The sequence below is a fragment of the Melanotaenia boesemani genome, chromosome 8 (assembly GCF_017639745.1).
Source record: "Melanotaenia boesemani isolate fMelBoe1 chromosome 8, fMelBoe1.pri, whole genome shotgun sequence".
NCBI classification, from domain to species: Eukaryota; Metazoa; Chordata; class Actinopteri; order Atheriniformes; family Melanotaeniidae; genus Melanotaenia; species Melanotaenia boesemani.
Window position 1 is genome coordinate 4,711,675 of NC_055689.1, and position 14,098 is coordinate 4,725,772.

General features: G+C 39.1%; 1 protein-coding gene across 1 annotated transcript in view; it reads left to right on the forward strand.

Annotated features, from left to right (window-relative positions):
- Nucleotides 1-8,858, forward strand: part of ephb3a (eph receptor B3a) — a 64,098-nt gene extending 55,240 nt beyond the window's left edge. Inside the window, exon 15 of the mRNA XM_041993015.1 lies at nt 4,963-8,858. Within this exon, the coding sequence (XP_041848949.1) occupies nt 4,963-5,074 (112 nt within the window). The 3' untranslated portion in view covers nt 5,075-8,858. The remainder of the gene's footprint in view (nt 1-4,962) is intronic.
- Nucleotides 8,859-14,098: the final 5,240 nt, after the last annotated feature.

The window sequence follows — 14,098 nt, forward strand, 5'->3', positions numbered from 1 at the left end:
GAGAGGAATGTGTTTAATTAGGTTGCTAATGAGCTTTTTAATGCATCAAGGGAGGGCGCGCCCAGTGCTGTGATGGGAGAACAGGAAAGGGATTTGTGTGTGAGTATGTATGCGTATATGTATGTTATGCAGTCGTTGTGTGCTGATGACATGGCAATGATTAATTTATGGCCTCATCTGTATGCAGCAGCAGCAAGTGATAGATGGAGAAAAGGCAGAAGGAAGAGTGGGAGAGAGAAAGGATCATGTTGTCAGCATGATTTAGAGAGCGTCTCCTAAGTTTGCATGTGCGTCTGAGGCTGCCAACACTCTCTGATGCTATTGGCTGCTCAGTGATGCTGGGGCAGATAAGGGATGGAGAGAGAGGATATGAAATGTGGACTATCAGTGAAGTATCAGCCACCAGGGCCTCAAAAAACAGGGACACTGGCCGGAGAACAGAGGACACTCTGAGGCTGCATCGCTTTTCTACCCCGAAGATTACTAAGAAATGTGTCAAACTTTTATTAAAACTGGAAATGTGATAAATAGATTTGGCATTTGAGTTGTTTGCAGCAGATGAAGCTCTCGATCAGCAGTTTTAAGCCTATTCCCATGGTGCTGTGTGTATTATTATCTACAACCCAAAATCAGAAGAGAAGGGATGGCATGCACCAAAACAACAACCAAAAAATAAACTTTTATTTAATTGCAAGCAGCATAATCCCAATATATTTAATTCTAGTGGGACGGATCAGTTTCCTACCCTTTCAGGTCATTAGAGGACAAAAACGTTCTCTCCCAAAAGCTGCTATAAAATATTACAGACTAATTTTCTTTTTTCAAACAACTTCAGTTTTTATAAAATACTACCAAATATATACTCATTTAAATTATTTTGACTCCTTAAATGCCAATTTATTTGAAGTTACAGTTTTTATGAAAATACTAAACATAAAATGACTTATTTTCCGTATGTTTGTTGATGAGCTGGGAATTTTCATTTTTTTAATATCAGTCTTTAATTACACTAAAAATTAATGACAGCATTGATTTTGATACTCTGTGTGTTTTGCACTGTTCAACTTAAGATTTACCACAATTTTGGGTTCTTGGAGGACAAACGTCTCCTTCCAAAAACAACTAGAAAAACATTACAGATTAAATCTTTAGTATATTTAAGACTGATCTTAAAAGATAAATAAAAAATCCCATCCCCCAATAAACATGTAAAAAAAAAACTAATTTCATGTGTATTGTTTTACGTCATGTCACCAGACTGGCATTTAAAGAGTTAAAAGAAGTTGATTAATTAAGTATGTGGTATTTTTGATTAGGACGGAAGTTGACTTAAAGAGCTGAGCAAAAAAAAAAAATATATATATATATATATATATATATATATATATATATATATATATATATATATATATATATATATATAATAAAATAATAATCAAATGTTTTATACCAGTTTTTGAGAGAGGACATTTTTGTCCTCTAATCACCTGAAATGGTTGTAAATTTTCTTCAGTGTCCTGTTGACTTTTAAGAAAAACTGAAATTGGAATTTCAAAGTTCTTCAAGAGAAACACTTTCTTACAGGAAATCATCCCTCATGGGGTACCACGACCAAAATTGAAGGAAAAATTACCTGAATGGACAAAAAATAACCCACAGGGGTAAATATTCTGCATGTTCATTTTCATTTCAGACATGGATTTACACCTTATCGACCAGAAACGAAAACAGATGTTTTGCAAAAGACTGAGATGCACGGGGTCTCATGCAATGCAGGAGAAAATGATTCAACTTTTTAAAAACAATGTTCCTCAAAAAATGAATGGAAGGGATTTGCATATTTCTTCCTTCATTATGCAGAATATCATTCAATCCTTCAATGAATCTGGAGGAATTTGCCACATAAAGGTCCAAGGGCTCAAACCTAAGTTGGACCACCATGATCTTGATCCCTTAGACGGGACTGCAGCTACAGCTGACGGAACCACAATAGGAAAGGATTACTGATGGAAACCTTTGTCAGGCACTAAATACGGAGTTAGAATCACAAATGCTACTAAAATATTTACTGTGCAACAAAAAACCTGGATGTTACCCTTGTTCTTGCTTCAACTTCCCTGGACTAGGAGGCACCTGGGATGGACCGTCACACAACGGAAACTTGTATTATGGTTAAACAAATCTGTACTGTAGAGTTTTTTTATTTTTACTTGTTTTTTTTTTATGATTTAGATGCTGTGTGCTTTGGATAATAAAACCAAAAGTACCATCCAGACAAGTCCAATGGACTTGTATTAACAGTTCAAAATTAGTGTAACATATGCTGCTTTAAACATGATGACATCTTCCTTGGTAGTAACCAGGTTTCCCTTCACTTACAAATCTTAAGCAATCGTTTTAAAACCTGCAGAAAAAAAGAAATGTGGATTACATTTTCAAGAAGGTGGCTCTATGTTTGTGGTAATAATTCAGTAGAAGAAGTAGTTGCCCATCAGCGGTGTTTCTTCAGCATTCCTCTCTGGGAGTCTAAAATCTTTAGTCCAGTTTCTAATAACTGTGTTCATAAAAAATAATTACCAAGCTAAGAAAACCATTAAATATTCTTTTTGATTTAATCCTCCATTCTCAGCTGCATGAGGAGACAGTGGAGAGGAACTCGCCAAATGTCTGGACCGGTTGAGGGTGGAGAGGACAGGAAAGAAGGGTCAACAAGCACCAGAACTCTAAGCCAGGAATACCTGCTCAGAAAGAAAAGAGAAACTAATTTTTATACACGTAGCATAAAAAGCAAAGAGAACATTAGAGGGAGGAGCTCAGTGCATCATGGAGCAGCCTCAGCCTATAGCAGCAGAGCTACAGAGATGGAAAAGCATCACCAAGCCGACTTAACATAAACTTTATCAAAAAGGAAAATTTGGTTTTAAATTTTAACTGCTTATGTAAAAATAACTATTTTTGTTTTCCTTTGATAAAATCAAAGTGAGCTCAGAAATGAGCAGAAAGCATTTAATTTCTCTGCTGAGATTCTAACAGTAAGTCAATTCATGCATGTGATTCTGTTCTTTTCCTGGCAATGGATCCCCTGAATGCTAAAAAAGAAGGACCTCTTTATTTTATTATAGTTATTAGAAAATAATTAAACCATTATCTCAAGAAACAGCCCGTCTTATCTCAAGATAATAATGTTAAAAAGCTTTTTTTTTAAAGCACGGCTGCTCTCAGCTTTTGAAACAATTAACCTTTATATCCATTTCTTCCAAATGCTAATCAAGAGCAGTAATGGATGCCTTTCTAATACAAGCTACATTCAGCAGACATTAAAACAGCAAAACGGCAGAAGAAGAGAGAGCAGAAAGTCGACTGTTCCTGAAATTTCATGAGAATTTTTAAACCCAAAATACAACAACACAGCCTTGAAAAAACAAATTACACCTAAAACTAGGGATGAATGGTTTTTGACAGATATCCGACATGCCGATATCATACAAGTCATTAAGCTGGTAACGGATACCGTTACCAAATGTCGACATTAAATAAAAGATGAAAATGGTGTAATATTCATTACTTGTGCAAAATGAGAAGAATATTTTAACTTGCATCATGTACAATGAGACAAATTGAATCATGGCAATCTTTTTTAAACAAAACAAGTAAGATATGTGCATCCTATCCTACTTAAAACAGACTTGTTATTTTATCAGTTAATTATGTTGGTGGAATGACTGATATCTGATATTAAATGTGGAAGCGACATTGGCCGATATCATGTTGGTTATATTGTGATTCTCTACCTAAAACATCTCTTGATGTCAGGGCTTTACATGCACACCCACCAGCCAGATTTAATGAAATTTGCAGTCAAGTTTTGTCATTTAATAGTAAGTAAGTAAAACTTTATTTATATAACACCTTTCAAGATATAAATGCTGTAAAGTGCTTCACAAGAGCCAACGATGCAAAAACCAGAAGAAATGAATAAAAAGCAGATTTAAAGAGATGTGTTTATAACTGGCTTTAAAAAGCGACCACATATCCATGAACACTGTGGCAGGTTGTATTATTCTTCCATTGTCTGTGTGTCCGATGATGGAAACCTCTATCAATGGTCAGTCAGGAGGATCCAGGGGTAGCCCCCACATTCACCTTAGAAACACCATGAGGATCCAGAAAGAAGTGAAGCCCAAGACAGTCCATGATAGGAAGAGTGAATCTTCACTATAAAACCTCCTTTATCTCCATGGAAACCAGCAGGACCTTCATGATTTATTTCAAACAAGCATAGGAGAAACATTAGCTGAGTTTTTTAGAGCTGGAATCAAACTTTTGACCACAAATCAGCAAAAGTACGTCATGATTTCTGATTTTGGATGAAAGTTCAGAGTTTTTGTCCCACAGTGATGAGACACAGATCCAGGTGATCGTCAGTCTCTGCTTTGACACCGTGTTGAAGTGGAGAAATTAGCAGAAGCTCCACAGTGGACAGAGCTGTGCTCATGTTTTTGTTACATTCTCATATAATTGCTCTGGGTTTTGAACCGTTTCAGTTGAACGCCAACACTTGGTAGAGTCTTTGTCTCCCCATCATTTTGCTACGTGTTAGGATTGCTGCTTCCTTGCGTGTGCAAAACTCTCATGCTGCCCGTGTACAGGGGACTCTCATCAAGATGTTTAGTAATTCTGGAAAAAACTATGAAGATAAATTTTAAAGCTGATAAGAGAAAAAATTACTTTGTTCCTCCCTGGCAAGACATGTTGTTTTATGGATGGTGTTTGGAATTTCTTACTGGCATAAAATGTAAAAAGAAATAATGTGCATAAAGTAATAAAATTAAATGAATGAATCACTGTGTTCTTTGTACTAAATTTCCTTTTCCATCCCCTTCAGTGAGTAGTAACGAGTGGTATCTCTTGTTTAAGGTGTCTGTGAACTTGCTGCTGACCTGTGTGGCGTTGTGTTGGCAGGGACCTGCTGCGGCTCGGAGGAACGCTGCCGGGACACAACAGGAAGAGCCCGGACAACAGTCAGGAAATCATTCGGCAACAGATGAGCCAAACTCTCCCCATCAGAGTGTGAACTGCTGCCGGGCGAAGGATGCAGAATGAATTAAAAACTACCTAGAAACTCTGCCGCAGAGAGGCTGATGTAAATTAAAAAAGAAGAAGATAAAAGATGGAAGCTCTCACCATGCAGCGAAAAGAGGAGCGCTTTGGAGATTTCTTTCCCACTGAAGACTTAATGTCTGTATAAAGAGAACTTGCCATTGCAATGTGTGTATTCATTACTTGACACTTGTGGATTTGTGACTCTTGACATTAAGCCAAACTTCTTATTGCTCCCTCTCAGGTTGTGTTTGCATGCCTGCATGTGTTTTTTTCTGCTGGTTGGGAATCATTTTTCTTTCTCTTCAACCTTCACTCCGAGGAAGGCAATGATCCGATTCAGTGCCAACATGATGCAAACATTTGCTCAGAGCCAACTCCCGAGCAACTTAACCTCTGTAACTTCAATCCAGTCAATCTTTTCTTTCTTTTTTGATGTTTTTTGTTTGTTTTTTTGTTTTTTTTTTAACCCAACCAAATATGTTCTTTTAGTCTACTTTTTTGGAGACAAGAAGATAGAAACAAACAAACAAAAAAAAAAACAACTTTTTACCCGCTTCCGTTTGACTACCGTCTTCCACACGTCCTGGGAGAAATCCGTGTTACAAATGTGTACAAAGCATCCGAGTCTTCACACTGTCCCTCTTGTTGGAGGGGGGATAAAAACAGCTGACACTGTGCGGGACACGTCATGTGCATGCCAAAGTGAGAAACATACCGACGAGCTCCATGTCCGCTGTCGCTTTGGTGGCATTCTGTTTCACGGGCTCCATGTTTTCTTAATCTTTGTTTCTTACTCGCATCCTTTTGAATGCTAAATTATTATCTGTTGGTGCAAAGATGTGATTTTTTTTTATTACCTGGGCTTAACTTTTTTATTCTGATGCTTGTTTTTTGGGATACATTAAGAGACAACACAGATATGAATGAAGACATAAATTAAGCTCAGACTGACTAATTACCTTTAAAAACAAAGTAAACTGTGTCAACATGGCTTCCAGGAGGTGGTGATCTGTTGTATAAATTCAAGACTTAAAGTAGGGAAATCCATGTTTGGTGGATTATTTCTCTCCTTTTATAATACCAGCTGGTGTTGTGTTATATATGGCTGGAAAGCCCGATTAGTCATATTTACAATGAGCTATAACTTGTAGGGATTGTGCTTCAGTGGAATAAGCAACACATCACAGCAAATTCGAAAGTGTTAAATTTCTGGTGTTATGCTTTCTTGGAGTGAGGTGTTGAGGTTTCAGTGTTGATTTAAACACAATAAACTGTTGCAGTGAACAAACTTGGCTGTGTGGACGTAATAAGATTTAATACTTGTGTTGTTCAGAACATCCGGGCATTTGGAAGTGGTATTAGGTGAGTGCAGCAGAATTTGAAATCCAGTGCAGCGATTAGCTGAACGGGTTGAGTGGCCGCTCTATGAACAGAGGCTACAGCTCCTCTGATCAACTGGCCCAGGTTCATACCCTGCTCTCTTTGACCTTTCTTGTCCAGCTACTGTTAAATAAAAGCCACTAGAGCCCTAAAAAATGCTTCCTACGTGTTGCTTTAACACTGATGCAGTATTAATCACTGTTATTGTTATCCATCTACAGGATTTTATTAACACTGACAAAGTGTTAATAATATGATAACTTTGAAAAGCTAATTTAACACTTTTCAGTGGTTCCCATATAAAATTGAACTCTGAGGGTGTTAAATTTGAGATTTTGAATTTGCTGTGCAGCTAAACGTGTAGGTAATGCCCCTAAAATCCCCTGCAATATTCTCCTGTTGGTATTCCCTCTTGTTTTGAGAGTCACATGCTGCCAGGTGGCTGTCGGTCACAGATTTAGTACTGACACCTGACTGATAGATGGAATGAGACACTGGAACCAGTGGTTATCCCATATCTCCAGAATCTGGGACTCTCAACAAAGCTCTCCCCCACAGAGCCAGGATCATCACAGAACCCTACTGAACACAGATCAGCTGGACATGCTGGACTGACCGACACAACTATGCTAGCTGACCTGTAACAACTCCTGGTTAAGGAATAGGATGCCACCCTACAGCTGAATGTGGGGAGATGCCAAGCTATTGTGGTGGCAAATGAACTGTCTACACCTTGTTGAGGTCCCTGAGCACATCATCCTATCATCCAATCCGACAAGAAACTCAAAACCAGAGTGAATGCCAACAGGAAAATATTACAGGCACATTTTTGGGGGCACCGTCCTCACATTTAAACTTGTTACAAATACAGAAACCTTTGTCGTCGATCTTGATGTGGCGGTTTGTTTTGACCGGGTTATTTCATACTTAAGAGAATTTTAGTCTGTGGTGGGGTGTGGTTTTGTCTGGGTGGTGTATGTTTTTTTAGGCCATTTATGTTGTATAAATTTTTGTATTTCCTTGTTGCCTCGACCAGATGTTCTTTAATATAATCAAGCTTGCTGAACCTTTCAGATCAGTAGAAATGGCAACTTTCGACTTCAAGCTTCTCTATGTTAACCACGCCCACTTCAAATTACTGACCAATCACGCAGTTTTTCTCAGACAGGACTAAAGAAAAATGTTCTGCTTGAGTGATGAGTCGAGAACGAGTTGCAAGAACTCCCAAACCAGGGTGGCAAGAACAGAATAATCCATTTTGTGAACAGGAACAAAGTTTTCTGTTTGAAACAACCTTTATTTGCATTGTACACGAATGAGCCAATTTTTTGTAGTGAATGATAAGAGCCAGCACCCACCAGGCACAAATCTTTAGAAGGGTCGGGACTGTATTTTTATTGGCACACCATGTCAGGAAAGACTAGAATCATACCATTATGTGAAAGGAAAAAGGGGGTGGGACTCTTAAAAGACAGAGAATGTAGGGGAACAAAGAAAAATGGAAAGCTGGATTTAAATTACAAGTACGTCAAGAAAAAATGGAGAAATTACAGAATTTAAAGTATCATAAAGTTTGATTTGTTTGTCCTTGCTCTGTGTACAGTTGTTCATTTAAAAGTTTATTTAAAACATTAAATAGTAACTAAATAAAAAAAAAGCATAAAAATGAGGCTTTTATGATAAAGAAATTGCTTACCACCATACAAACATTTCAAAATAGCTCAATTAGGCTAAAATAGAAGCTCTTCAAGGGGAGCTAAACCAAAAGAGTCGACCATCCCATGACTACTGTGTTCTTTCTACAGAAACACAATCCTTACAAGTTATACCTCGTTGTAAAGGTGGCTGATCAGGATTGCTGACGATGTAAAATACAATACAAATTGGTATAATTAAAGGGGAGAAATATTCATCCAAACACAAATGTCTTTAAGTTTTGTGGTAAGTTTACAAACAAGTGTCAGATCAGCAGGAATTTAAAGGGTCGCTGACTTCCGTTGGATTTCTCCTCATCAGTGTTTTCCTGTTAAAACAGCTGCCTGTATATAACTATATTTGTATCAGACAAACCCGCTGAGCATCAAAAACCACCTGAGCTGACTGTGGCCTCTCTATGACCCGTTTCTTTATTGTTGTGGAGCAAACAAAATGGCCAAATTAGGGTTTTAAAGAGTTTTAGGGTCATTACATTTCTGAAAATTACAGTATATAACGCTGAAAGAAGAAAACGTGTCTGTTAGGGCAGAATTTCTTTTCCTGTGCAATTAAAGGTGTATTAGATTGTAAGAAAAGAAAAAACATGTGAGAAAACTAGAACAAAAATAAGCATTTCTCTTTCAGTATTTTTACGATAATCATATGCTAATAAATTATTAAACCGATCTCTGGTATTCTCTTTGATTTCTCGACGGGTTCACTAGGCCGAAGTTCCTGGTCTCTTCTCATGTAGCCGTGGGATGAAATGAGGGGGGGAAAGTGAATGTGTTTTACCTCCTCAGTCAGAATATCACAGCAGCTTCATGTGGACTCATTAAGCTTTAAGATTAATCAAAGCCTGGTCTGCACTGCTCGCCAATTAGTGAGACCACAGGGTTGTTCTGGGGATTTTCAGCCTCTCTTGCTGCTGGAGAGGCTTCAAGGAGACCAAGTTAATCTGGCTTTTCACCAAATGTCGGTGTTGCTTGGCTTTAATCTGTCAGCCAGGACGCAGAGCGTGCCTCTTCATGGCCGCGCAGATGAGTGAAGCTGTCACCCTCTGTTTTTATTGACCCAGAGAAAGCTGGTCTGTCCACGGGAGCTCAGAGGGATCATGTTTAACCATCTCTGACTCGCTGCTCACACGGCAGATGCATGTTCAGCCACCGAGGGGGAAAACAGTCATCCTGCTCGTGTTCTGTAATCATCTTGGATGCTCTCTCAGGATGTATGCTGACCGGGGCATTTCCCATGTGTGTGAAAGCTTCCTCCAGGTACTGTAGAAGAGCAGATAAATGCTTTATGATAGTACAGCTGTTCTTTTTGGGAAGAAATGCTCAGAGAAAAATGCTGCCGAGGAGGAAGTCCTTCAGAAAAGTAAATCTGCATTTTGTGGAAGAATTCTATGTGCAGAAGGTGTTAATCCAGCATTCATTCCTTTATGTTTCTCTTCCAAGCAGCCAGACTTTAATGTAATCTTTTAAAGTGGTCTTAAGCATGAGTTCTCTAAACTTTCTGAAGGTTTTTATAGATATTTATCTGGACATTTGCTGTTTTTTAACATTTTTTTTTCAAGTCAATGTGTCTGACAACTTTCAAAGCAATGTGATTTTATGTTTGATCTATGAATCATACGAACAAAAAAGGCTTCTAACTCAAGGGATTAACCAGGAGAGCATCGACCACAGGGATGTACAATTCCTGTCTTCAGGGGCTGCTATACTGTGGGTTTTAAAAGTTCATCTGCTCCAGCATATCTGATTCAAATTAAATAGATCTCTAACAATTCAATGATGCTCAAACTTTTTCTACAATACCCCCCCCCCCCCCCCCTTTGGAGGGTTGCCACCAAGTGGTCTGGAGTGCAGAGCAGAATGTTTCCAAGAGCCTCTGCTACATTTTTCCAATCTCATGCGCCCCCTATGTCATGTTGCCACGCCCCCCAGTGTAAGAACCCCTGCCCTGGTAGCTTGTTAATTTATGCACAATGATCCTTTCATTTGAATGAGGTGTGTTAAAGCACAGAAACATCTAAAACCATCAGGGCAGGAGGCTCTCAATGATTAAGATATCCCTGATCTACACATATTAGACAATTTATCAAAGAACCAATCTGAAAATGGATCTTTAGACTCAGGAATCTATAATTTTCTCTCATTTTTTTCTCAGCTGAAGAATCCATAAGAGTACATAATAGGACTGGTTGTTACAATCCCTGACATACATTGACTATGTTGCAAGGTTATAGAGGTGGGATTAAAGAGGTCAACTTGGGTGGGGTGGGGTTAGATGGGGATCACGTGGTGCCACCAGTGCCACCCATCATCAGCACCCGGCATCTTTGGGTGTTTCGGCCTTTAGCACAAGACACCCTCAGGTTGATGAGACCTGGTGTGTGTTGCATGTTGACTCCATGTGGTCATTTGACTGTCTCGTTTCAGCCACAGCCAGTGACTGCTTCTCACTCAGTGGCCTTACGTTGGGCCTGCCCTCTGATTCCCATCTCCTTCAGAAGCTTCGGGGTAGAACTGGCTTTTGTTCATCTATGAAAACATCTATGAAAACAGAAAACTGTTTTTTTTTTTTTTTGTTTGTTTGTTTTTTGTTTTTTAACGTAAAGTTCTAATTTTTGCATCAACAAGGTGATTCCTAAAGAGCTATTAGCTAAAAATGTGGCATCACTATGTCGTGTTGCATGATAAAAAGGACCCAAATGTAGGCTCATTTATTCTATTAAGAACACAAAACACTGCTGTGGAAGGAGATTCCCAAAACATACAGTACAAAAATACTACATAAACCTGACAGAATCCAAACTAACTTTGAGAATGAGATGTGACTAAGCTACAAGATGACAACACCAAGCAAGAAAGATGAGGATCTGGCACTGAACAATGGAAATTGAGGATAATTTATGCTGAGGGAGCTAATGGCTGAATGGGGAGAAGGAATGACGAGGGCTGAAGCTACTAACACAAAGCATTAAAACAAGGCATAATCTAAATGAAGACTGAACCCAAAATACACAGACTGTGTCAACCTCAGCATGTGATCCAATCAGCTCTTAAACTGTTTGAGGACAAATAGATGATAAAACGAGTCAGCCCTAAAAAACAATCTACAGCAGATGAACAGGCTCTTAAAGTGATGTCCTGAAGAAATGGTAACAAATCCATTAAAGACCTAAACCAGGACCTGAGAGATGCATCTGGGCTTTCATTTGATCCATCTACTTTCATTAATGGTGTCCTGTCAAGAAGGATGGGAAACAGTGAGAAAATGCTGAGATATGCTACATGACACAAGAAATCAAGGGAAACAGGTTGGATGGAAGAATGATTTGCTACAAGGATATTTTCTTTCCAAGTAGACTCAATACCAGCATAAAAGTATAATCTTTAAAAGTGGTCTTGAGCAACAGTTTTATAGACTTTCTAAACATCTTTCAAAGTTTTGCTGCTTTTTCCATTGATTTTCAGTCCGTCAGACCTACAGAGTAATGTGTTACAGTAACAATATTACTTTTTTGGGTAGCAAAGGAAAGTAGTGCATTACACTTAAAATACTGGTAACGAAATGACTTTACTGGACTACAGTAACACATTTTTCTGCGTTACTCGAGCCGTGTTTGCCTATGTGTAAAGTTCTGATCTGTTTTAAATGGTGCACACATGCTGCTGCATGTGTGTGTGCTTGCCTGGGCATGTTGCCATAGAGATCGATTTGCGTGACGTAGCTGAAGGTGTGCGCCAACTAAAGAGAAAGAAAAATTAAGACAAAAGACAAATTAATTAATTAAAACGGAGAAAGGGGTTTTTGGTCGGTGGCGATATCCTCATTATTTTCAGTTCAGTCCAGTTTCAGTCCAAGCTTGTGGTGAAAGATCCTGCTCGCCCGTCAGTGGAAGGAGTCTTTCAGCAGCCGACCCGCCTAAACAAGCAGCCGACCCGCCTAAACAAGCAGCCGACCCGCCTAAACAAGCAGCCAACCTGCCTAAACAAGCTGAGCTTTTTTTCAACATTTCCTGGAGAGCAGCAGCCGGTAAGACAGAAATTAACAAGTTAGTTGCAGGGTTCATTGTAGGAGACATGCTCCCCCTGTCGAATCGCCCAGGTTTAGAAAAATACTAGATAAAATGATTATGAGACAAGTGTGCCCATTTCTTCCCACAGACAGGGATGTTGTTCTTATGGTTTTAAAGCCATTTTGTTTATAATGTACAGTAAACACTATACAGACAGGCAGCGATGATTTGGCCATGATGTTTGTCCATGTCTACACGGTGAATTAGAAATGGTAAAGTAAAGTAATAAGTAGTGGCGGTACTTTTCAAATGCAGTAACTAGTAAAGTAATTCCATTACAATTTACAGAAGTAATGAGTAACTTGTAACTAATTACTTTTTAAAGTAACTACCCCAACACTGCCTACAAATAATTCATGCTTTAATGCTCCTAACTCAAGGGACAAACCATGACATGACAATTTACGTAAGAACCAGTTTAAATTATAATCTTGAGTCTCTTTAGTCTGGGATATGTTAATCATTAGCAGCAACACTGATTTTTGTAGATTATTTTTGGGAAATAAAAAAAAGAAAAAATCCCTGTTATCCTCTTAAGGACACTTTTGGTCCCTGGGTCACATTTGAAAATATTAAGGAAGAGAAACAGGAAAAATAAGTGGAGATATGTCAAATGATATAAAAAGTGGACTGAAAATCTGACGCAACAGGTACTTTTAGACCCTGGAGCACTACTCCTGAAGACTATTTAAAGATATAAAAAGCTGTACAGCAGTTGTATTTTATTTTTCCCTTTTAGATTAGCATCCTTTTCCATCAATAAACATGCTGCTCATCACAGACAGCATCCACAGCCTTCCATTTCAGCAGAGCAGAATATTTTTCACTGCTGCATCTTGAAGATGATGCGAAATGGCAGCAAACCTGAAGGAAAATATCTCATGATTGTATTATGGACTATTAGCAATGAGAAATCAACTGCGACACATTCTCACTGAGGTTTTAATGAGCGTGCTCGGCAAAGGGAAAAGTGAGGAAGTGATGGCAACATGAAAGTCGCTTTTTATTTCATGGCTGCTGGTAGCTCATCTTTGACCAGACAGTCTGTGGTTCAACATCAAACACCAACATTGCCATGGTGATCCTGACGATTACCGTGAGATTAACAGCAAAACTGGGCCGTTATATGCTGGATGTAAACCGTCACGCACAAACAACAACCCAGAACAGGATGCCAAAGGGGGGAAAAAAAGCACATGCATGCATTCAAATGCATAACCACAACCCCCTCCACCCAACCCCCCAACTTACATTCACACACAAATCTGCTGGATTGGCAGTGATCTGTAAGATTTAGCTGCACCCCTTCTGAAAGCACCAGTCAGTTCTCTTCCAAGCTCAAAGCGATCATTTGCCATCCTGTCCAAAGCAAGTTTAATGCCTCCAATTACAGGGGGGTCTGCAAGCAGGCAGATTTGGAGCGAGGAGGCTTGGCAGGAGAGTTTGCTACGCATCAGGGCCTTTTAACAGAGTAGTGATTTGCTGCTGCTGGTGCTGAAGCCGCCTGCGCTGGCTCATCAATGGAAAACTACCCTCTTTATGGCGAAGGCAGGAAAGCACTAAGCCTAAACTGCGAGGAGAGAAACAAAAAGTCTCTGGCTTTTTAACGAGTTGTTTCTGGCTCCTTAACGCACTCTGCGTGGAGGAATTTCTGCATCTCTGCACCACAAGCACAAATGGAAATCAAAGTCTTTTCAGCAGTCGTTTTTATGGAAAACGGCTTCTTTTTTTATTTGAATATTCTGAGATATACCCAACAGCAGAGTGAAGTGAAAGGGCGTGGAGGAGGCAAAGCGAGGAAGCAAGCGTACATGACAGCTGCAATCATGTCGAGCA